Genomic DNA, 25,664 nt, shown 5'->3' with positions numbered 1-25,664 from the left:
CTCCCAGTTTCTTAAAGCACAAATTAGTTCATGTCCGTTCTCTGCTCAAAAACAGTAAAGAGTCCCGCATGGAAACAATAAAATGAAGTGTTTTAATCTCCTCTAGCTAGACGGTGAACCACTCCAACCTTCAGATTGGCATTAACCAACAGTGCCCACAATATAGCAGCTCAGTAAATACCAGTTTCCATAGAGGATTTCACATAAGTTAAATGTTCTCTCTCTCTCTTTTTTTTTAAGAAAACATGATTTGCCCCCCTGCATATCCAAATTGTTCTCATATGAACTTATTTATTTTGTTTTGTCAAAATGCATAAGCTAGAAATTTGTCTAAATCATAAAAAGATTATAAAAGTTTTAGTTCATTATTTCATTGTTTTACATATCTTACTAAACCTGTTTTGAAATGTAATCATATAAAAATGTAACTGTTTAACAAAATCATGCATTCCATTTCACTTCGATTTACCTTTGTTAGGTTACCAAAACAGACTTTCGGAAAACCAAAATGACAAAACAAAGTAATCAAGATCTATTCAATAACAAATGAATTTTTCATTATATTTTATTAGATGTGCAAGAACTCCAATTTGGAGGTGCTTTCTTACTTATCCTACTTGTACATTTTGGTATTCTCTCTTTTTGAGCTAGAGTATAAAAGTCGTCTACAGGCTTCAGGGACCAATTAACTGCATTAAATTATATCCAGTTACGTAGTGAACTGAACCACTGCTGTCTGGGGCTGTCCAGAGCTGTGACAATTAGGAGATGGAGAGAGGCAGAAAGAGAGAGATTGATGTTATATGTCACTGAAGCACACTGCAACAATATGCCAGCGTGACTTTCAAAATGGCCTTAAAATATTCCAAACTCAGGGAGTTTCCTTGCTCCTGAGTGGGAGTTGACAGACTGTCTGGCAGCATTAGAAACAGGCAGAGAAAAGCTGATGTCTATATTGTGTCCTCTAATAATAACATTCTGCCTCTTTGCGGCATCTCCACCTTTAGAAGGATCCGGCTATTTGTTGTGAGGTGTGTGTGCGTTTGTCTGTGTGTGTGTGTGTGTGTGTGTGTGTGTGTGTGTGTCAGCGCGCGCGCGCGCGCGAGCTTTGCCTCTCCTTGTGTAAAGGGCATGATTTCACCTCTCACATCTGGGAAAACCAAACCGAAGGACACTAACCCTCCCAAGGTCACCTAGAAAATTAGTCTTGTGACCTGGGGGGAGTGGGGTTAACAGAACCCAGGTATCTCGACTCCAGCTTTGTGGTTGGGCACTAAATCACTTTCCTCCCCTTGTGGAAAAAAAAAAATCATTGGGCGGGGGGAAGTGAGAGATTAATCAGATTTCCTCCTTTTTCTCCTTATCTCCCCTCCCCCTGACGGAGATAAAAACTCATGCAAGCCAACGAGGTGTCCACTCTCCAGTTCTTAAGCTGTGTCCCCCGAATTCAGCCCCTACCCCCCCGACACAAAGCGATTCGGGATCCTAGGATTTCTGCCCGTCCCACCGTGAGCCTGGGAGGTGAGGAGTGGTTAAAACTCAGCCCTCACCTCCAGCCGGTCCCTGCTCCGCGGCGCCCAAGCCCCGCCCCCGTCCGCCCTTCCCCCACGGCCTCGGCACGCCAGCCCCTCTCCCCTCTCCCAATCGGGCGCACCCACCCCAGATGCCGCTTGGCACCGAGCGCAGCCACCGCCGCCGCCGCCGCCGCAGCAACACTTTCCACTTGTATCGATCACCTCCCAGCCCGGCTCAGCCTGCTCGCCCGAGCGGAGCGCGGCCAGCGCACTAGCTCTTGGCAGCCCCGGAGCACTCGGGCTCCGGGAGGCAACTCCTTGGGAGCGCCCTGTCCGGGGTGCCCTCTGCGCTCTGCAGTGTCTTTCTCTCTGCCTGGGAGGAGGAGAAGGAGGAGGAGGAGGACGTCTGGTCCCGGCTAGGAGGTGGAGCAGCGGCAGCCGCCGCCGCCGCCGCCGCCGGAAAGGGAGAGGCAGGAGACATCGAGACTTGGAAACCCCAAAGTGCCCGCGACCCTGCACAGCAGGCTCCCTTCCAGCTTCATGGGCAAAGTGTGGAAACAGCAGATGTACCCTCAGTACGCCACCTACTACTACCCCCAGTATCTTCAAGCGAAGGTAAAGGGGCGCTGGGCGAGGGGGGGCTACCGGAGGAGGGGGCGCCGCGGGCGCGCGCGGCGAGCCCCGGTCGGCCCCGTTGGAGTTGATGAAAGGTTGCTAACTATAGCGCTGGCCTGGGCAGAGGCGGGCGGCGCGCGGGGCGGCGGCTGCCCGGGGAGCGGAGTGCGGGGATCGGGTTACAGCGAGCCGCTGGGGGAGAGACTAGACAGGAAAGAGCCGCCAGCCCCTTCCTGGCCCGGGAGGCGGGGAGGGTCGCGGGGCCGAGCGGCGCCCCTTGCCGAGCGTTGGCTGCTCGGCCGCCGACGCCTGGGGCCCGCGGCAGGACCCGCTGGCGGCGCGGTCGTCGACCCCTTCTCCTGGGCCTCGCCTCGCGAGCAGTAACTCTTGGCTTTCCTCGGAGTGGCGCGGAGCCTCCTGCCCCCCGGGGACGCCCCTCCACCTCCCGCGCGCGCGGTGACTGGGGCCAGGGGGGACGGAACATTTTCCTCCCCGCCTCCGGCCCTGCGCGCCCGCCCCTCGTCTTGATCTTTGTGCGGTGTGGCACTTTACCTGGTTACTGATTTCTACTTTTACGCTGGTGTTTTGGGTAGAAGGGTGGTCAAAGTTCACTCAGCGTTCATTGATGTCCCTTTTAATCTTCTCTGTGGCTTTTGCAAAGGAGGGATAATGGGCAGATTTCAGTGCAGAGAAAGAAGTGACTTTGTATTCAGTTTAGAAAAATACTACCTTATATGTTTACCACAGATCGATTTCCAATAGTGCTTTCTCAAAAGTGGCCTTGGCACGCTCTTAGGTAACACTGATGACGTGAAGCCATAGAAATTGTGACTGGCTTTCTAGGGACCCTGGGTACTTTGATAGTGGACCTATCTTATTTTTACAATAAGAATTTGATGCCTCTTGAAATCGTTAAAAAAACAAATTAGGTTCACGAAGAGGGAGGGTCTCACTGCTTTGGAAGCTTCTTCCGTAATTTGGGAGGGCGGAAGTTGGATGCATCAGCCTTCTTCTGCAATTAGCATCTCCTGTCTCGACTCCAGGTTCCCTTCTAGATCACAAAAGAATTAAGTATGGATGCAGTGTCTGAACTTTCTGTGGGAGATTGCAGTCTTGCCTTGCTTGCGGGCAGCGGGCATTTCTGGCCTGGTACAAAGAATCTCTGATTCAACCTTGATAAGCTTTTCTTTCTTACAGTGTGTGTGGTCCACTTTATGTACCTACAACATAGCTTTGTGTTTGTCCATGTAAAAAGGACACTTGTCAGCATAGAGACCAGCAATTTCCTAGCTCTCAAGGGCCTCATTTTCACTCCCCCAATTCTCGTTTTACTTTGGGTCGCCAGAAAGCAGCAAGATGGTAGCGGTAAGGATACCCGTTATTCATTTCTGTGTGGTCCCCACGTATTGTTTTCAGGGACTGGAGAGAGGTGCTCGTTTTTTGTGAGCTACATTGTGAATATAAGTTATTCAAAGAAATTTTGAGGCATAATCAATGCAGTACCTTTTAAATATCATATATGTTTAATGCACTTGTTTAAATTATGCAAGCATTGGGTGCCTAAAAGACAGCCTGTTCAACACTTAACTATATGAATAATAAATATATACACTCAGGTGAAGAAGAGAAAAGGCCATGTTTCTACAGGCACGTTCACCTTAGTAATTTTTATGTACCATTAGTAAGTTAGAAACCAAGTACATAGCATTTAATATAGCTAATGCAATGCCATTTGGCTCTTTTTGCCCCGTAAATAATTGAAGAGAGAAGCAAACGGCAAGAGCCTGCTCTAGTAATTAGGGTCGGATCCCAGAAAGCTTTAGGGCCCATTTTCTGAAAGTGTGCTTCCTGCATAAAGCATTTCATATTGATTTGTGTTACGGTAAATGACATTCTCAAAACATATCTTGTTGTTTCTACTCTGAAATCTGAAATCCTATTACTCTGAATCTCTTTGTTTCTGGAGAAAGACATACTCACTTGACCTATATAACAGGGTATTAAAGTTTGATAATTAAATCTAAATTCCCTATTGTAAAGTATCTTGATTATCTCAGAAAGGGACAACTCCCAAAATGCAAAGTGACTAGATGCAGATTTTAGGTAAGCACAGTTTGGAACACATAGCCCTTTTTTCCCCCCCTCCTTTACGTATCTGTTGGTGACATGGTAGTGTGAGTCATTAAAAAAAATAGACACTTTGTTTGATTTATAGTTAGTTTAAAAACAAATGTTGCCCAATCTACCTAAAGAGTTAATGAACTCACTTAGAATCTGTTGTCTACAGTGGTGATCCTTGCCTGCGTTTGTGTGTGTGTTTTAACCTTCCTGAAATATGGGATAGAAAACATCACTCTGTTTAAAGTACAGTGATGTGTTTGCCAGTCAGGGTTGTTTTGAAACTTCTATTTGGAAGCTCTGTCAAACCTGAGGAATAGCACGTTGTTTACAGAGTGATATTTGACTTAAACTTGTGCTCAAGAGAAGGATGTGATTGTTTTGAACTGAGAAATAATAAACGAATGGAATTTCTTTTCATCAGAAGGAATAGATACCAATGAAAATGGCCCTTGAAAACGAGTTTTGTTACCATACTTTAAAAAGTTAACATATGTCAAATCATTCTTCTTGTGTTAATCGTCTAATTAGAGTCTGTTTTGGAAAATTTATTTAGTAGTTTTCTCCCATAAAAACATATTAGTTACTTCTACATTTTATTAAGAAGGACAAAAATTTGTGGAGCTGTATTGCAATGTATGACCGTGTTCGTGTGCTCTGTGCTTTGACAGAAAGAGAAAATCATTAAAGGATTACAGCTGCATTAAACAAAAAGTACATTCGAGGATGCTATGGAAAGGCAGGACATGGGTGGAAATGAAGGCGATTGTGAAATTTCTTAATACTTAGTGTAGAGTAACATAGATTTCAAGTAGCCTGATTTTACGTGCTTGTTGGGTACTCATATTGCTCTGTCAGGATGGTCTTACCACAGCAGGTTCTCTTTATCATCTGACATTCATTGTAAGATGTAGTTTGATGTAGCTTCGTAAGTATTAGCACGTGTTGTTCTAAAGGATTTTCTAAGTTATAAAATGACTATACTATGACAAATTTAATTTGGTATCCACTTTTCAGCTACACAGGAAAAATTCTGATAATTTGACATATTTTAACCTAAATATTTGGATGTACACATTTTCAGACGATGGCTTTACTTACTCTAAAGGCACCCCTTGAATCATGATCTGTTTATTTCAAAGATACTGTAACGTTCATGACTGCTAGTGCGTGTGTGCAAATATTTATGGGAATTGCAATACTTATTCTATTTCTTTTGAAAAAAGGGAAGTACAAAATGTTCTTTACGTGGTTAGTGAATAGCTTATACCAACTAAAAGCAATTTGAGGCATTTGTGATGTTTATTCATAGTTATCAAAATATATTTCTATAAAATATATCATATTGAAAGCTTGATTTTTAAGCTTTTCATGTGTACAACAGTATTGTTTTCTATATTAAAGAAATGTTTGTTTTAAAACAAAAGTTTGTTTTAAAGCCATTTTTGTTTAAGTGTATACCAAAGAACAAACCTGAACCTAGCTTCAAAATCTGAAAATTAGTAAGTGATGTAATTTGGGGTTCTTTTAATAAAGTCTAATAGACATACAGTTTTTCTGAATTGAATTTTTGCATGCATTAACTTTTCGTTGAAGTCCTTAGCCTTTTCTTAGTTGTAGTCAAATGAATATTGTGTCAGTCTGTTTCTCGAGGAATTAGGGGTCATGATTTGATACATAGAACTACTGAGTATATGAAGGTGGATTGGAGGGAGAGGCATGATATTAATAAGACTTGGGGTTCTTTGTGTCTTAAGAAGTAACCACATTTATGAGGTGAATAAAGTTTGCTTAAATGTATCTGTATAGTAATGCAATATTTTATGCCATGAATATACCTTATTTCCCTTAGGTGAGTGGGATATTGTGGCTCTCTGGAAGCAGTGTTGAAAGACTCAAGGTCATGGATATGTTAAAATGAAGATGCATTATAATGCAATATTGTAGCATCCTTTCCTCAGATAGCTGTTTCTTGTGAATTTCTCATAATACATATTATTTTTTTATGTGTTGGGAACCAAATCTTAAGCTACTAGAAGGGAACAGGAAAATATAAGTGAAGAGAAGTAGGAAAGTATTCAATCGTTTATTATCAGTATAATTAGATACACTTACATGTTTGGCACTCTTGGCTTTGAGTTTAAATTCACATATAGGCAATTTCCGTGTAATATGCTTTCAAGAATTTTTTTTTTTTAAGCGTTACTGGTATATCGCTCAGGCTTTGTATTTTGCTTAATGGTTGATTGAAACTTGAAAATTATCCCAGCTTACTTAAAGAGTGGTGAAATTTTAAGTTAGGGATCTTTTAGCCAAAGACGAAGGTTATCTTTTTTCCTTTTCTTTTTACTAAAGAGAGAGTTGCAAGAAAAAATCGTTTTTTTCCCCCTGTATCTGCTTAACCAGTAAAAATCATGTGAGGAAGCTCTAGAATAGAAGGATAAGTGCTTAGTGAAAATGATATGGACACTTAAATATCGCTCATTCTTTTTAAAGATGAGGAGTTTCGTGTCTAGTTTTTTATTGGATACTTAGTTCACTAAATTTATTTTCCCCTAGCGTGGGCTCCCTGTGTCACTGTGTCTCTTCAAAGGATCTCAACACCTTTCAGTTCTTTGCTGGATGCACACAACAGTAGGTATTAAATAAATGCTTGTTAGTGACTATTATTATTCTGGATAAGTACATGAAAAATTACTGTAGACCAGAAAAAAATTATAGGCCAAAATCTACAAATATAACACTCCAGCTTAAAATTTTCTAATGAAATCTCAATATAGTTTGTTTTGTGTTTTATTTATCGTGTTCCCATAATAAAAACTTCCAAATGTTTTATGAATTAAGATAAATTGCATATCAGTTGGTCACTGCTTAATTTATGGAATCAAAACTATCTTTCTGTGCCATCTTTATTAAAAAATGTGGTGCCAGAAAAAAATCTCGTAGTATTATGTTGGAGGAAGAAATGCTCCCCGTGGTGAATTGGTGACTCAGCCTGTCTTTGCTTCTTATCAATGGCCCCACCAACACAGTGCACACTTTTTCCTGCTTAATTTTCAAGGAAATCCCTCTTTCAGTATATTTCAGACTTGGTAAAAACATTTATTCATTTAATGGATAGTAACTAAAATATAAACTAGCACTGAGGTGTTCAGAATTAATAGCTATCTCAGTTACTGACTGTTGCATAACCCTAAACATGACATTCAGCCATTAAGGTTTTTATCCCATTCGTTGGGATATTGTAGGAATAAGCAAGAATATATCAAGTTGCTCTCAAGTGGAAATGTTTTATTTGATGTAACATGGCTTATTATAACGAAAATGTAGTAATGATATGTCAGTGATTTAAATGCAGTGCTATGATATTTGGTATAAAATCAAAGCATATATTCAAAATTGAATGTTGAGCTTGGGGATTTTGTGTGGATGAATTTAAATGTTCTGTTTTTTTCTGCTGTATCGTTTTAATGAATAAATAGTAAAACCTGATGTAACTCGGCTGTGCCTCCTGAGAGGCAGCACTTGGATGATACAGATGTTTACCTCTGAGAGTATGGTCAGATGACACACAGCGAAATGTCTTCTTAGAACCGCGTGTGTCGAACACATGCACATTTGAGCACACGCAAATTTGATAACAGAAACTAAAGATTTCTCAGTCAGGTAGATATGAGGGGAAACGTTTAAAGGGGATGATGCCACTAAGCCAACAACAAACTGAACATGTATCTCCCATAATCAAATTCCTTATTTTTGCTTAATGCATCTAGTCTCCTTAACATAATTATATGAATATTTTAATTTTTCAAGCAAGCACTGGAAAATAGGCATGTCAAAGATGATGAGAGAGAGAGAGACACAAGGAGAGTGCAAAAATCAACATCCTAGACCTCCTAGGGGAAACAGTGTCTAAAATTGAACATTATCCTTCTCCATTCGTTGTCTTTTAGCTAATTCTTAAATGGATGCCTTTTGTTGTTTTAGAGGATGGGGAATAGTTTTGTGGATGATGAATATGAAAACCTAGATTCTACAAGAGAGATTTGATGGTAAGATGAACAGTTAACTTGCTTATAAATCTGATACTGTAAACACACAAAATCAATGTCTGGTGGATGCTTTCCTACATTGGCTGTAACATCTTTATTCTGGAATTAGGTTAAGTTTTAAGCTAGTAGCTTGTTGGAAAATTGCTGAGGCTTATGAAGGGCTAGAATACTAACTAATCGATTGGGTTTCCTGAGTGCCCCCAAAGCAGCGTTCTCTGCGCTTGACATTGGGAAAGGATAAGGAGTTTAATATCTGGTCCCTGCTCTCGAGCATCTCACCAGGGAAGACAGAATAGACACCGTACAAGAAACAAGTGAAGAATACTTATAAAACAGTAAACCCAGGAAGGCAGCATACCAACCAAGGGTCTGAGTTAACAGAAAAGCACTAAGATCTATATGTGGGATTAAGAAGAATGCCATGCGTTTTGTGAGAAAACAGTGCTAATAAAAGCTACAGTAAATCTGGGAATTTTAAAAAGAAATTAGACTGTAATGAATGAAAATTTCTTGAATTGATAATCAGCATTGTTTTGCATTTTTTCTGCTTTATAATCCTCTTATGAGTACTTAGAATTTTAAACAATAACTTTTTTTGTACTTTATTTTAACTCCTTCCCCTCAGAGTTTCATATTCAATTACCTTATTTTACATTATTATTTTCCACTGTTATGCTTTATAAATGTGCTGTAGGTCAACCTATTAGCTTGTGACAGGCTGAGAATATAATCCTTAAATCATACAGAATGGTTATACAGAAATATTACTTTTATTATTTTAAACCAATTGAAGTGATGTTTATTTGTTCTAATTCATTAGCCTTGCTCATGGCAAAGGGGAAAAAATAAGTTTGGGGTTTTGTTATGCTGCTAATTAGATCATTGTGTGCCTGCAATCTACACATTGATAATATATCTAATGTGAGCTGGCATTTCTTCAGAAAATAGTAGATTTCTTATTATTTCTGATCTTTTGTAAATATAGCCATTTATTCTCCTTATTTGATCATTATGTAGCTTTAATTCATTTAAAACAAGCTGTTATTCACCTCTGCGAATGGAACTAAGTCCTTCAGGAGTCATGTTGTCCTCTGGTAGACCTTAGTGTGGGACACAGAACCCATCCCTCTGGCTGCCCGTTGAACAACACGAACTATTGGGCTGCTGGGTCCCAGATAAAGAGCGACACCAGGGAAAGGTTGTGTACCAAACCAGATCATTTCACAGATTATATGGAATTATTACTGATCTTGAAGGAAAAATGCTTCGTTTCAGCTCTGCAAGTGTGGACCCATTTTATATGATACCAGTTTTTTTTTTAAGTTGAAAAATATAATAATTAGAATGGGCAGAATTGGATGGATATATCATGGAATAGTTGCTCTTCACTTGAGTTTCTTGGGGGGAAAAATCAAAGTTGCCAAAATAAATTTAGATTATAAGTTGACGTTTATGTTATACTCAAGCTCTTCAACCCAGCCCTGGTGGTCTAGGTGGTTAAGCTTCGGCTGCTGTGGTCCCGGTTCCTTTTCCCGTCAGGGAACCCCACTACCCGTCTGTTGGTTGTCATGCTGTGGCGGCTGCGTGTTGTATTGCTGAAATAGACTTGGAAAAAAGGACCTGGGCTCCTACCTCTGAAAAAATTGGCTATGAAAACTCTGTGAATAGCAGCAAGCATTGTCTGATACAGCTCTAGAAGATGAGAGGATGGTGCAAAAAGACTGGGCAGGATTCTGTTCTGCTGAACACAGGGTCAGAATTGACTCCACAATTCTAATAAAAAGGGTCTTCAGATGACACTATACTGCTTTCCCTGTTTAACACTTTTTAAACATGGTGATTTTGAGAGTTGCAATTGGGAGTATTTTTGTGCTGGGGACTCTCTAAACCCTTACCTGTAGAATGACAATGAAATATCTTCACTGTAAAATAAAGTCTCAGGTTACAATATTTGGCTATAAGGAAAAGTAAATTTTATTAGAAATTTCTAATACCGTTAACTTTACTTTTGTCTTCTCAACAGCAATATGGATTCATCACCAAACAAGCTTTTGACACATGCAGACATTTATAAAAAGAAAAGTTTGCCAGTTTTTATTTTCAGGTCATTAAGTGAAATTCTCCCAAGGCCTTCTCTACTTTCTACAAAGCACAGCTTTGATTAATTTCATTGTTTTAAAAATGGAAATCTTAAAAGGTTCCTACTCTCAGCCTCTTCATAGGTTTCATTCCACATGATCACTTGCCTGCTTTTATTAAGCAGCAACAACACCACAACACAGAAAGAATTGGCTACCGGGGAAACTTCTATAGCAAAAATTCTATAGCTGAGCAGATGATGTCTTCTAAGGCTCTCCGTGATTTGTGTAATGATTTATACCGTAACTTACAAGGATTTGTATTTCCAACAGGTTTTGTTCCAAGAAGTTCACTTGTCAGTTACTTAGAATTTGAAACTCATTTCCTGTAATTCGTATATAAGGGCCTGCAAAGTGGGAATGGGTGGGGATAAAGTCCCTTCTATTTTTTTCCCCTACTCCCTGCTTCTTCTCCCTTCTCCCCCGCTCCTCTGCCCCACTTTTCTTCCTGCACACTGAGAGCAGTGTTACTCTGGACTTATTTCTAACCAGCTACAGGTGTGTGCGTTACTGGTTGATTCACCAGGGTGCTTGTCACATATAAGCTCCTCCCACTGCATCTTCCCAAATCAGGGACCAAGTGTGCCTGACTTAATTTGGCTAAAAATATCTTTACTACCTCTTAATGCTACAGATTATGATTAAGAATTTGCTAACTACAATTGCCTCTTTGAATTGGATTTTCTTTCTGATTCCTTATCCAATTTTATATGGAAATTTTAAATAAAATTTTATTTGGTGATATGTAAACATGTTATAGAAGCACAGACGTGATGTAATACTTTGAACAAAAGAGAACATAATTAGCATAATAGAAAGTATTTTGATGATAAATGTGTACTCCTAATGAGATTGGAATTTAAATATGACAGTGAAATGATAAGCTGTTTGCATTTTTTCTTCACCAGTACTAAAATTTAAAATCACACATAACTATTTTTTCCCTTTCTTGAATATTTCACAAACCGTTCTTTGTCTAAAAATAATAACAAAAGTTATTGTGCTTTTTTTAATTTGCAAAAGACTGAAAAAAGATGTTTCTCACTTGGTAATAGTTCCTCAGATTTTAATTTTAATAGCAGAAATCTTAAATGTTGGTTTTGATTGTTTTCCTTTTTTTAAGAATAGATTATATCTTAACATATAAATAGGATTTAAAATGACAGTGGGTGATATCTGGTGTTCTCTTCTACCCCTCTGTCTCTGTCACAGAATTCAAATTCATGTTTCAGCAGTGCAGGATGTTCTTCAGCGTACATCCTTTGAGCCTTCGAAATTTGATTTGACTGTGTGGTCTGATGATAGCACGTTCAGATGAGTGCATTGTGATAGTAATCTCTGTGTCTGGGCCCTAATGAACATCTGCTTTCTAGGGCACCACGGCAGCACCTTCCTTTGTTTCCTCTTCTTTTGCCTTTTTGATTTGAATCTTGTTAAACCCTGCAAATGGGGTTGTTTTTCAATATGCAGATGCTCCTATCTCCTTCTTTTGGGGAAAAAGAAAAGCCAGATATTTTTAAAATATGAATACATTGGGAATTTAAAAGGAGTCTGCAGGAAGCAAGCATACAGCTACAGTTCTACTATTGACAACTCAGACATGTTGTACTAGAATCATATAGTTAAGATCATATAGTGGGAACTACCTGGGCAGGCATTGTGTTAGGCCTATTGTATTAGGAAGGTGCAAATATGTAAATACGACATGATTCGTGCCATTGTGCAACACAATGGAATAATTTTATTTACTTGTTTATTTAAAATTTTTATTGAGTTAGACATTCATATAGTATAGTGTACAAATTTTAAATATATAGATTGACAATACTCATGTAATGGTCACCCAGGTCACTATATAACATTTTTAGCACCCAGAAAGCATCCTCTTGCCCCTTCCCAGTTTGCATTCCCCAGAGTAGCCACTAGTCTTCTGTCTTGGTAGATTGGTTTTGCCTGTTCTTGTGCCTCATAAAAATGAAATCCTATAGTACATATCCTTTTGTGTCTGGCCTCTTTAGCTCATCATTATTTTGGTTTGATTCATCCATGTTGTTATGTGTAGCAGTTGTTGGTTCTTTTTTAATGCTATGTAGTATTCCATCACAGAGTATACCGCAATTTATTTATCTGTTCTGCTATTAATGGGCATTTGGATTATTTCAGTTTGCAGTTATTATGAGTAAAATTGCTGTAATTATTCGTGTTCATATCATTTGGTCAACCTCTGCATGTACTCGTAAGCGAGGAACTGGTAGATCATAGGATATATCTCTGTTCAGCTTTGGTAGATATTGCCAGTTTTTTGCTCTGACATGGTCTCAAGCAAAGCGTGAGAAATCTAATTGCTCTGCATGTCGCTAACACTTGGTATTGTCATTGTTTTTATTTTAGCCCTTCTGGTGGGTGGTATCTCATTATGGTTTTAATCTGCATTTCCCTGAAGATTGATGCTATTGAGTGATTTTTCATATATTTCTTGGCCACTTGGATAGCCTCTTTTGTGAAGTGTCTTTCAAGTTTTCTGCTCACTTTTTAAAAATAACAGCTTTATTGAACATAATTCACATAATGTACAACTCAACCTTTTGCTCACTTTTTATATTGGGTTGTCCTTTTGATTGGTTTGTAGGTTTTTAAATATAGTCTGGATGCAAATCCGTCAGATAAATGTATGAGAATGTCTTCTCCCAATTTTCAGTTTTCCCTTTCACTGTCTGATTAGTATCTTTTAATGAATAGAAGTTCTTAATTTTAAAGAAGTGCAATTTACCCATCCGTTATGATCATTGCTATTTGTGTCTTGTTTAAGAAATCTTTGCTTACTTTAGGGTCATGACGATGTATTCCTATATTTTTCCCTAGAAGCTGTATTTTACCTTTCACATTGAGGTCTGTACTCCATTTCTAATTAGTTTTTGTGTTTGGCATAGATAGGGACAAGATTTTTTTTCCCACATATGAATATCTAATTGATCCAGTACCACTTACTAAAAAGACATTTTCATTTTCCCCTTTGAATTTTACTGTTACCTTTATTGTAAATCAGGTGACCGCATTTATGTCTTTTTCTGACTTTTTGTTTTGTTCCATATGTATCTTTGTGTCGATACTATACAGCCTTAATTGCTGTAGCAATGTATTAAGTGTTTATTTTTTGAAGCATCTTAACTATTCTAGATCCTTTTCATTTCTTTATAAATTTTAGAATCTGTTTGTCAATTTCTATAAAAAAGAAATCTGATAGGATTTTTATTGGAATGGCATTAAATCTATACATCAATTTTGGGAGAATTAACTTCCAAACAGTTAAGTATATCTCTTCTTATTTATTTATGAACTGACCACTTTTAAGTAATTAATAGTAAAACACAATGGAAAATTCTAATTGTTTTAAGTGCTTGTTTCGTAAATACATCCAATAATTTCTTCAAGATCTGTAGTATGATAGGTGGCATACACTCTGTTAAGAAGATTATTCTTTTAAAGAGGGAAGGGAATGTATATTATCAGAGATCAAAATTAATTTTGGAAAGTAGCTTACTAACTGAAATTTACCCTTTCAGAACAGATGATATTCTTTTTAATTTTTCTTGAATGCATCTCAAAATATGACTATGTTTCTTCTTTACACTTTTTATTCTCCTTTTGAGGCTTTGTTTGATTGATGCTGTGAAGTCCCATCACCCTGTCTTATATATTTATAAGCATAATGATAAATTGAAAATTAGTTGTGTTTGGAGAATTTTCTGACATCCCTTGTAATTTTTCAGTATGCCCCGGATATTGTGAAAACAAAGATGGGGAATTGCTGCTTAGATACTAACTTCTAAGCAGTAGAGCGTGCTGCTCTGTGGGCTTCAGATCGTTCAAACTTTTTCTTAGATGTTCTAGAAATCTTTCATATATGTTTTTCATGCTTTATATTTAAGATTTGAAAGCTTTGATTATTGCTGTATTTAGCCAGCCAAAAACAACTACATAGAGCTTTCAAAGCTTATTAGCTCTGGCTAGGTTAGCTTAGGTTGAGAAGGAAGTTGAACGATGGCTTCTGAAGTTCCTTTCAACTCTAAATTTTATGATTCTGGGAATTTGTAACATCCAAGAATCACAGAATGTTAGAACTGGAAGGAACTTTAAGATAATCTGGCCCAAGCGTCTCATCTTACAGATGAGGAAAGCTACCCAGAGTGAAGAGACAGCAATAGAGCTCCAGAGGGTTGGGGGCAGTGGCAGGAGGGCCAGAGATGGAGAGGGTGGCAGCCTGACCTCCTATGACAGTCAGTGCAGTGACCTAAAGAGGAAGGAAGGAGAAGGGAGGCCACACACAGCTTTAGCGGCCATGCCAGGAAATTTATCACCAAGGTTGGACTGGGGTGTGAATGAGGCCAGCAGCATCAGCTGGTGTCTAATGAGGAATCAGTCGTGGTCACTCAGTCTGAGATCACTCCAGCAGGTAGGGCTGCCCAGACTTCTGCCTGTCCTTCCACCAGCACAGCCGCTTCTCCTGGTTTGCCAGAACAGTGTTCAGAGCTGAGTGTGCTTTGTTCTCATGTTTCTGACTTTGCAGATTAGCTGGGTAGCCCAGAGCGCATCCTCCATGGCTTCTTAACCTGTTCAGGGCCTTGTTCTGTTTCTGGATTTTTCTTGACAACATTCCTAAGAGTCTTTGATTTTAGAGCCCTGAGTCTGACGCCAAAACCCTCTTGCTTTTTCAGCATGCCTAGAGCTTTCCCGCACTGGCAAAATAGACTCCAGTCTACTTCATTCCTGCAAAATTTCCTCTGTCCTGCCATCACTACCTGTTATAACCTGTTTGGTCACCAAAAAAAGCCCCAGAGAGGCTCTGATTGAACCTTCTTTATTTGTTGAAGCCAACCCTCTTGTTCACCACTCTGACGGGAACCACGTTCTTCCTAATGCCCAGCGCTCCACCCTAGTCTCTGGTATCTCTTATTTTTTATGAAATATTTGAACACAGTTGGCAGCCTTTAGCACTAGTCAGACGATGGGGCTTCAGGAGCTCTGTTTCCGTCAGTTATGTGGAGAACCTTGGAAAAACAGAATGCAAGTAGGTGGCATCAGCAAACCCATTGTGCTGCTGGGACACAGCTTTTCCCTCATTAGATACACTAGCTGAAAATATTGTGCCTGCTATATGCTGCGCATTAGGGAAATCAAATATAGGAGAAATTGAGATATACAGTGGTCCCCCCTTATCCATGGAGTATACTTTCCAAGACCCCCCAGTGGATGCCTGAAACTTCGGATGGTGTGCAGTGTGGATATGTAGGATAAAGGGGTGATTCACACCTGGGACAGAGCGGGACAGTGCAAGATTTCATCATACTGTGCAGAACAGCACGCAGTTTAAAACTTAGAAATTGTTTATTTCTGGAATTTTCCATTTAATGTTTTCAGACCCTGGTTGACCATGGGTAACTGAAACTGTGGAAAGCGAAACCATGGATAAGGGAGGACTGTATTAAGGATATAAAAGAGAATGATTTTTGCACGGTTTACAAAACGATTCGCCGGTGAAAATGCCTCCTGAGTTCATTTCCATATTTCAGGGATTATTCCAGGTCACTAAGTCTTTGACAGAAAGTATAATTTAGAGTTAAGCCATCAGGAACTCTGGTTTATTAAAGATTAATTAGATATTAAGAAAAATAGTTTGTGAAATAATTTCTTAAGTTAGTTGGAAAGGATGGGTTCATTTTGCTGTATTTGATTTAAACCCAGCTTCTTAGGAGTGAAGGATTGAGGAAAGCAAGATCCAACTGTCACTGGCTTCATTTTGTTCTCACTGTTTCAAGAGTCCTCTGTGCTGATTGATTTTGTCCCTGTAAGAGTGTGGAGCTGTAACTGGTGAACTCTGGAAGCCCTGGATGCACAGAAGGACATGACAGAAAGGGCTGTGGGCAATTTAAAGTCACGTTAGGGCCTCTATATTATCTGTAACAAAACCAATTTGTTTGCGGATCATTATTAGTTGACAAGTGTCAGAGTCAAGGAGGTTTCCAGTGTGGAGTATGTTTGAAGACTGGAAAGACACGTGCCTTTTTAAACATTTTAGCTTCCCTTTTTTACAGAGCTGTTGACTGTTTGGGCTAGAAAGTTCTCTAAGTGGGATCAAGTGAAGCATCTTAAACAACATTGTTGATCCAACACATTTTGCTGTTAACAATGGTCATGTGTAAGTTGCTCTGAATCGCTCCGAAAACACAGCAGTACCCTTGTATTTGGATTCTCCTTACTTCTTTAATATTCAACAATGAAAGATAGGCGTGCTTGACACCTTAGAAGTCCTGTGCATTATTTGTCTGAGTTAAACATGTACATATTCAGTCAGGGTGACCTAAAGTGTAAAAGGAAAGTTAGGGTTCCAGTAAGCACTTGAATAATTGTTATCCGTAGAAATACAGGGAATTTCCTTTCTGATCCAAGTTTACTTCCTAAACGAAAAGTTTCTGATTTTAGCACCTTTTATCTGTCTTCCTCAACATGTTATGAAGCTTTTGAGCACAATTTACCCACATTTTAAAGAATATACAGACAAATTAAGGCAGATATAGCAAATTCTTTGTTGGTTATATACTCACTCTTAGCTTATAAAGTCTTATTTTTAGGATGTTTAAAAGATGGAGATGTGAGACTAATTTGATATTTCTTTGTCTGATTATATTTTAACTTTCACTCAGTGGCATTTCATTTAGACTATACTGTATAATAAATTTCCATTATCATATAATTTACATGTTGGGGGGAAAGACTGAAAAAAGTCAGAAGATATCAGGAAAGAAAAAGCATGGCATGAAGATATATGTATATTTAGTAACAGTTCGATGTAGCATTTTGTTAACAGTAATTTGTGTACACGTGGTCTCCTTTATAAGAATGTAACATTCTTAATATATCATGTTCATTTTTGTGCCTATTACAATGCTTTGCACATGGTAGGTAATTAATAAATGTTTATTAAATTGAATCTGTACTTTTTGTTTACTAACATGGTAAAGAGAAATATGAAGCACGGCCAGAATTCTTCAGGGATGAAATGCTTCTGCTTAAAATACACACATGATTAGGATCAAAACAGGCTTTTAGTCTAAATCACCTAAATAATTTTCTCAATCTCAAGACTTACTATTCAACTCCTTGTTCGTACCTAGAAGGCTATCACTCTTCCTAGTCTAGTTTGTCATTGTCATAGAAGTACTTCATGAAATATAAAAACAAAATATTCAATGACTATCTTAAGTTAAATATAGCAAATATAATGTGTATAGAGATGGATGGTCCATTAAAATGAAAATTTCTACTCTGTAAGTGTAGTTTTTTGAATTACATGTGGATGGGGTGTTATTATTAAAAAGCAGTTGAATTTTTTAAGAAGACTACATTTCTAAGAACGATATTTCCTAGGATTAGCTGGAATCTAAGGGCCTAGAACTGTCTGAAAGGATATATGACTATATTTGTCAGGGTTCTGACAAGAAACATGGCATACTTAAACTTGGTATTTAATGGATGCTTAATAAACAAGAATACTCACAAATGTGTTGGCAGGACCAAAAAGGGGTAATGACGTATTCTGAGGCCAGCAAAAGATGGGCACCTTTACTATTCAGGATCTGAAGGGCAAGGGATGGGAGCAGTTACCGGAACCTAGAGGGGTAGCCCTGGGAAGAGGGCTGCCTGAGAGGAGCAGTGACCTTCAGCTGGGGACCAAGGCCAACCCATGTTGGGCAGACATCCCTCACTCTCCTCCCACCTTTGGAGCTCCTGCCATTGCCTCTAGGTGGAACCAATAGGAAGCGGGAGGGAGGACGATCTCTTTGATGCAGGGCATTTCTGGTGAGCCTCCCAGGGCACAGAATAGGGTGGAGAAGGTGGAGAGTAAACAGAGGGATGGGGATCAGTAAATATTTGTTGAATAAGTGAAAGAGTGCTTACTGCTTTTCCTCTTTCAAGTAACAGTGCTGCTTATTTCTTAAAAATCTGCATTATTACTCAAATGAGATAAGCTGTATTTAGTAGGGTGCCTGCTGTGTGCAAAGCATTTTGCCAGGCCTGTTGCTATCCATAGAGGATAACTTTCTAACGAAATTAGCTGCCGGTGGAGTTGTACCTTGCTTTACATAATAGATGATACTGAAAACAACCAAACGAGTGTTGACATTAAATACTTTGAAGTGACGTTATAAAGAATCCAAAGAACCTCATTTCAAATAAATTTGGGAAGCTTGCTTTTTAAAGCAATCGTGTAGTTCAGCCCTGTCCAGTAGAAGTTTCTGTGATGATGGAAGTGTTCTATATCTGCACTGTCTGTTACAGTGGCCACTGGCCCCATAGAGGCTATTAGGCACTTGAAATTTGGTAGTGTGGCTGAGTAACTGAATTTAAAATTTTTAGCCACATGTGGCTAGTGGCTTTCCTATTGGACGATGCAGCTATAGTAGATTGTTAAGTAAGTATACACTATCTGATTTAATTTTTATATGAAATCCATTTTGAAGAAGTTGCATCTTGCATTTTTGGATTTTCAGATTGCTAGACTCCACATATAGGAACAGTTTGCTTGAGTGCTCTCTCTCTATCTTTGGATAGATAGATAGATAGATAGATAGATAGATAGATACGCACACATGTAGCCAGCACTGGTGGTCTAATGGTTTTTTTATAAGTTGAAAAATTTAATAATTAAAGTGGGCAGAATTGGATGGATATATCATGGAATACTGTGCTCTTGAGTTTCTTGGGGGGAAAAATCAAAGTTGCCAAAATGAATTTTAGATTATAAGTTTACATTTATAGTATACTTAAACTCTTCAAGCCAGCCCTGGTGGTCTAGTGTTTAAGATGTAGCTCTCTTGCCGCCGTGGCCTGGGTTCATTTCCCGGGCAGGGAACCACACCACCCATCTGTTGGTTGTCATACTGTGGCAGCTGCATGTTGCTGTGATGCTGAAAGCTGTGCCACCAGTATGTCAAATACCGGCAGGGTCACCCATAGTGGACAGGTTTCAGTGGAGCTCCCAGACTAAGAAAGACTAGGAAGAAGGACCTGGCCACCCACATCTGAAAAAATTGAATGGCAGCGAGCATTGTCTGATACAGTGCCGGAAGGTGAGAGGATGGCGGAATAGACTGGGCAGGGCTCCACTCTGCTGTACACAGAGTCTCTAGAAGTCAACTGGACAGCACGAACAGTGAAGCCTCCATATTTGGAAACCCTGCAAATACTGGTGACTAGTATGTAAAGGGAAAAGAAATCAAAAGCAACTAAGATTGAGCAGGTCCTAAGGCTTTGGCTAATAAAAGCAAAATAAAAGATGCAAGAACCCTTTTATGTTATATATGCTTTACAATGTAGGTTATATTTATTTAGTCTGAGTTACACTTAAAAATAGACCATTGTGTCCAGGTTTATCATCATTAAGAAGTCCGCTTCAATTAAAAAAAAACCCGTTTATTTCCATGATGTAATTATTCTGGATATTTGATCCTTAATTACCATACTAGTTGCTGCCATACATAGGCAATTGGTGACAAAGAAGATATTCAAAAAGTGAAGATAGGAAATCTATTATGTACACAGCTAGAAGAAAATATGACTGATGATATAGTAAAGGCATGTGTATCTTCTCTTCAAGATTTTGATATTAGTGGCTTCATTTCATTTTTTTGTTTATTTTCTTGGGTTTATTGGATATATGTCTATATACGTATTTATATTCAGCTCTATGATAAAATCTGAGAGTTCTCTTAGCCCTTTTTATAACACTTTTTCTTCTTTTTAGCTTGTCTTCAGAAATTTGCGTTGTCTTAAGTCCAGAATCTGAAAAGACGATCACTTGAAGCTCATAATTATTCCATAGGGAAAAACAGATTGTCACGTCATAAATATGACATATTATCTGTAATTCAACTAAAAATACTTTTCGGGGCATTAGATTCATAGATATTTTTTCTCTGATTATCATTCTACTCAAGTCTGTGTTTTCCACATTATGCTTTATTTGATCTGATTTAATAGGACATAAGAATTATATATGAGACTATGCCTTTTAAAAGGAACAAGTTCTAAGTTCATTATGACACGTTTTAAAAATGGCTTTTGCTGTACAAACTCAAGAATGTGTTTGTTTTTGTTTATTTTGGTAACATATACATGTTATAAAAGTTACCGTTTTTACTGTTTTAAATTGTACACTTCCGTGGCATTAGGTACATTCGTATCGTGTGCAGCCATCTCACTCAAGAACATTTCTTGATCCTTAATATTGAGAAAAAAGATGTTTCCAGTTTCTTGGAGTTTCTTTTTCTCTTTCAGAAAGAAAAACAGCAAAATCTTCCAGAAATTCTCATTCATATCAGTAAAGAAACACATGCTAAAATCCTGTCCAATGGCATTTTAAAGTGGTATTAAATTAGCAAAGGTATTGTAGGCTTGCTCATCAACACACAGAAAGAACTTGTTGAAATAACTTTGTAAATGAAAACGGCACTTTAAATAGGAAGATGCAGTTAATTTTTCTTTTCTCCATTTCACTTTTGGAGGAATTTTGTCAGAAATCCAGCTAACGCTATAGAGCAGTGATATGGTATGCTGAAGAAAGGTTGTGGTTGTCATGCATGGGATATGCCACACTTTGTGACTCACCTTCCTTTAATGTATTTTTCAAGTTTGTATAATAATATCCAGACTTAAGCTTCCTTTCTTTTGTTCATTTAATTGAGTTCTTGAGATGATACTAATACAACAATGAAATTTTAACTTACTTTTATGTGTGGTGAAACACATAATTAACTCATACTGTTTTGTGAAAATATGAAAGATAAAACCAGGTTTCTTCCACAACATGGGTTCCTCCTACTTACTGTTGCCATAGGAACCAGGTAAACACTAATAAAACCAAATGGGCATCAAAAAAGTTTCTCACATAATTTGTGTTGAAAATTCTTCATAGGATCTTTTAAAAAATATCTTGCCTGGGTAGGGGAAGGAAAGATCCAAGTAATAGAAGAGAAGTCAAACTTTATTTGAATATAGAAAGAGTTGAAGGGGTGGAAATCTGTATTACTGAGAAAAGAGTTTTCAGAGCAGACTGTTCTGGTATTTTATACCAATTATGTGCAGCTATTGCTTTGAATAAATTTTGCTGCCCTGCTGAGATTTCCTTTTTACAAATCCTGGAGCAATTATAAGATGGAAGTCTGGAATGTATAAACAATGTCCTTTGAACAGCAAATGAGCCTCATTCTTATAAAATTCGAGGGTAGGAATGTACTACCTTTTATTCTATAGTTCTCTGCCTTTCCTTCCTCCTTAATCATTGCACAGAAACTAGTGTCTACTTTGAGCTTACAAAAACACGTATTTTTGCCTATAAATACTTCTAAAATTATAATTTTCATCAAATTAACAAAAATCTCCCTGTTGCTCGATAACCAGTATACTTAATACCTGTTCAATATAGCTGTTGATAGTATATTTCTGTATTTCCAACCTTAACACAACAATCTGTAACAGATTATCTGTTTCTATAGACCTGGAAACAAAATACTGCACCAAGTCAGTGTTCCTGGGGAAAAGAATGACACCCTTGGAGCATAACATCAGGCTGTGTTTCCAAATGTCACCTTGTTTTATGTGACAAAGCAATCTGCACTAATCATGGTGAACAATATATAAAATCCTAAAGAGAAGTCAACTGTCACTTGGAGTTAACTGTAAAAAGCCTAACTCCACTACTTTGCTGAACTTACAGACCTTATACAATGTTTACAATAAGGTCTGGAGAGTTGCCTAGCATTGGAATATATACAATTAAACAGCACTGTCGAACGGCCCTTTTATGTCAGCATTGCTAAAAGACCGCCATTATGCTCACATGATAGTCATTCTTGGAACTCTTAACATAAACAGGAATAGAGAACATTCATTTGTAATTCTATCTAAGTGCATGCCAGATTTTATTTTATTTTATTCACATAAACCCCCATGGAAACTAAAGATAGCAATAATGAAGGGATCACTGAATGAGCATTATTTCTTTGACTGTCAAAAAATGTAATACTTTTGTTTGCAACTGAGCCTAAGCACTTAGGTCTTTGGACTTTTATGTAAGCTTATATAAACAAGAGGTTGTGTTTAAATTTATTACAAAGCGAAGTTTATTTGTTTGAAAATAATCTTACACTAGAAATTAATGCAAAATGCACTTCCTGGTTCCCTCTTTCAGACGGGTACTTAAAATAACAAATGAAAAGAAGCAACAGAATATCCTAGATTAAAGTGAAACCAAATGCATGCTAAGTGTTAAATCCACGTCATGTTTTGTTGATCTGTTAGACCAATTTAATAGTTATAGCTACACCAGAAAGGTCGATCTTTCCGTGTTGATGGCAACAATAAGAGGGACAGATACATAGCTGAAGCAATTCCCTTTTTTTGGAAAGTGGAATATTTAAGAGATTAATTTATAGTTCTGTCCTGCAGTAATATAAATGTATATTTTTAATACACGTATTGGGTTTTCCCTGTAGTTTTTTTTTTTTCCTGTCAGTTTCGCTGAAATGGTTGGCTTTATAATTCTTAAAATTAGTTTACGTGGACACCAAAATAAAACATAGCCATATCGCCTGGCAATACCAAGAGGGAGATTTGAGCTCAATTTAGGTCACTGGAGCCGGTGACTCCAGCTGTTTTTGCCTCTGTTTTCTAGTCTGTTGCCTAAAATTTGGAAATTTGTTAATCATGTTTCTAGAGAGGTTTGAACTTGCTTGACAGAAAGTTGACTTATTATATGACACCCCTCCCTCCAAAGTGCTGTCAACCTGATATATGAAAGGTTTGCAGCATGATATTTGAATGACTGAGAGTTAGAGCACCTCAAAAAATTAGAAGGTTATCTGAAATATGGTTTTTCAATAAAAGAAAGAAATGTTTGCCTCCCCCTAACCTTGGCCTGAAACTTATAGTTTAGAACCCTCAGTACAGATAACTCTTTGTCGTTTACTTTCTCTTATAGTATAATTCCTTCTCCCCACTTCTCAAAATACGTGGTGAGCCTCCACTTATAATCAGAATATCTGAAAGGTTATATTGAGTTAGACCAAGGATTTCCCAAACATGGTCTTCACCCTTCTTTTGGAAATAAGGGAGGGACTTTTTGGAGCACTGGTTGTCAGTTGGACAAGGTCAACCAAATGCCCCAAATATCCCTTACATATACCAATGGATCAATCATCTGTGAGTGTGGCTAGCCCACTGTTGGACCGATTCATGTGTTTAGGACACAGAGCAACGTGATCCACACACATTTGTGAAGTTCTACTGGCTTCTTTTTTTCAAGAAGATAACAGATTTCAAATGTTTTCTTTATTCCTAATTGTCCATAATTTGAGAAATAAGTTTGGTTACGATTTTATAAACTTTAAAAATATCTCCTTCAAATTAATATCTTTCCAGAATGAAGCATCCCAATTTTAAAATTATACTTGCATGGAAATATCTTTCTTTGAATCATTTTAGTTTTCCGTTTTGTTGTTTGGAAGGGCAATAATTACAACTTCCTAGAGTGACCCGGGTGCACTTGACATTCGTACATAGTAACATGAGGTTTTCGATCTTATTTCCATTAAATAACTCATACCTAGTGCTTATTGCTCTTTTGGGTTATGGTTCACGTTGGGCTGGTACCCCTCGGATTGTCCCAAATGACTCCCAAACACGGTCCATTTGTAACTGATAGTTTAGTGGGCTGTGTTAGTCTTAGTCTTATGGATATTGAGGATCATCTGTCACCTTTTTGACCCACTTTCCCGCGGCTCATCCTCATCAGCACAGTGTGTCTTGTGATAAAAGGGTAGAGTGGTATATGCAGATGTGGCATTTCAATGTATACTACTTCTTTCAAGTGCTATATAAAAATGTGAAATTAAGCCAGGCATGAGTCTGAGAGACACCGTTCTTGGAACTTAAAAGAGTTACCTCATGATTCTTATGTGGGTTTCTTTACATTTCCTTCCATAATAAGGTTCATTGCACAAATGCTCTTAACTAGGCATGTGGAGGATTCACAGGTCAGATGACATATCCTCACTCTTGGAGAGAGTCCGACACAACTAGGGGAAATAGCGTGTAATTAATAGCCGTTAACAACCTAAAATGAGGGCTGTGGATGGTAAGAGGAGAGTGGTCTATGGACAAGTGGAGAAACAGACTTCGCTTCTGTCCAGGAGAGATAAAAAAGCTAGTGGATGGGGAACATGTATGCTCAACCTTGAAAGAAAGATAATGATCAGGATGGGTGGTATTGGTGGCAGAGCAGCCCTGGAAGGTGGGGTGGACTAGAGGAGCAGTGCAGGTACAGTCTGGCATCCACGGAGGAAGACGAGGCAAGTGAAAAGTTCTTGCTTCATCCTTCGGGCAGTGGGGAGCTTTTGCAGCTTTTAAGCTGAAGAATGACAGCATTTAAGGGGGATTAATTCAGCAGATGCATGAGGAATGGTTTGGAGGTGAGGGGAACTCTAAGCTTTGTTTGCTTGTATTTTAAAGTAGATTCTGCGGGAAACTTGTCAAAGATTTCTTGGAAACCGCTAACTGAGGTACTGCCTATATTCTTTCAAATAAAATTAGTGTTAAACAGTTCTTTTCACTCCTGACCACAAAAATATTTAAGTACAAAATCAAGGTGCTTGCAATTTGTACAAAAGATATCCAGCCAAAGTGATTCTACGTTTTTTCATTAATTATTTGAATTTGTAATTTCACCTTATCAGACTCAAGTACTATGTAAATCCATCCTGCCCAGCTGTAGGAATTTCCTGGCAGGTACAGGCTATAGTATAATTAGAATTCATTATAGTAAGGTAAATTGTTGCTAACAAAAATAACAAAAATAATAATGATTACAGCTAACATTTATTGAGTATTTACTGTGTGCCAGGCACTGTTCCAAGGAGTTTATATGTATGCAAATCACTATTGTTAAAATATAATGTATAGTTAAGTATGAATATATCTCATGTTAGAGTAAACAATAGAGAAAAGGGAAGAGAAGAACAAATTGAAATGCTTGATAAATAGAACAAACTTAATCTATAAATATAGTCCTTCATATCATCAAGAAAATGCCTGTGTACTAGGCACTGTGGGAAATGAATAATGTCACTGTTTTATACTGATAATTGAAAAAGTCTATAATATAGTTCATTAAC

The 25,664-nt window shown here is 38.1% G+C and overlaps 1 protein-coding gene across 8 annotated transcripts in view; it reads left to right on the top strand.

The window, feature by feature from the left end:
• The first annotated feature begins 1,415 nt into the window (after positions 1 to 1,415).
• Positions 1,416 to 25,664, top strand: part of RBMS1 (RNA binding motif single stranded interacting protein 1) — a 207,226-nt gene continuing 182,977 nt past the window's right edge. For 4 of the 8 annotated variants that reach the window (XM_070580052.1, XM_070580042.1, XM_070580048.1 and 1 more), the window contains exon 1: positions 1,416 to 2,129. In XM_070580052.1, coding sequence (XP_070436153.1) covers positions 2,055 to 2,129 — 75 coding nt within the window. In that variant the 5' untranslated portion in view covers positions 1,416 to 2,054. The remainder of the gene's footprint in view (positions 2,130 to 25,664) is intronic. The other 4 variants (XM_070580054.1, XM_070580043.1, XM_070580039.1 and 1 more) reach the window with 2 other exon arrangements.

The sequence above is a fragment of the Equus przewalskii genome, chromosome 17, assembly GCF_037783145.1.
Source record: "Equus przewalskii isolate Varuska chromosome 17, EquPr2, whole genome shotgun sequence".
NCBI classification, from domain to species: Eukaryota; Metazoa; Chordata; class Mammalia; order Perissodactyla; family Equidae; genus Equus; species Equus przewalskii.
The sequence above is the reverse complement of the archived record's forward strand: the minus strand, read 5'-3'. Positions and strand labels throughout refer to the sequence as shown.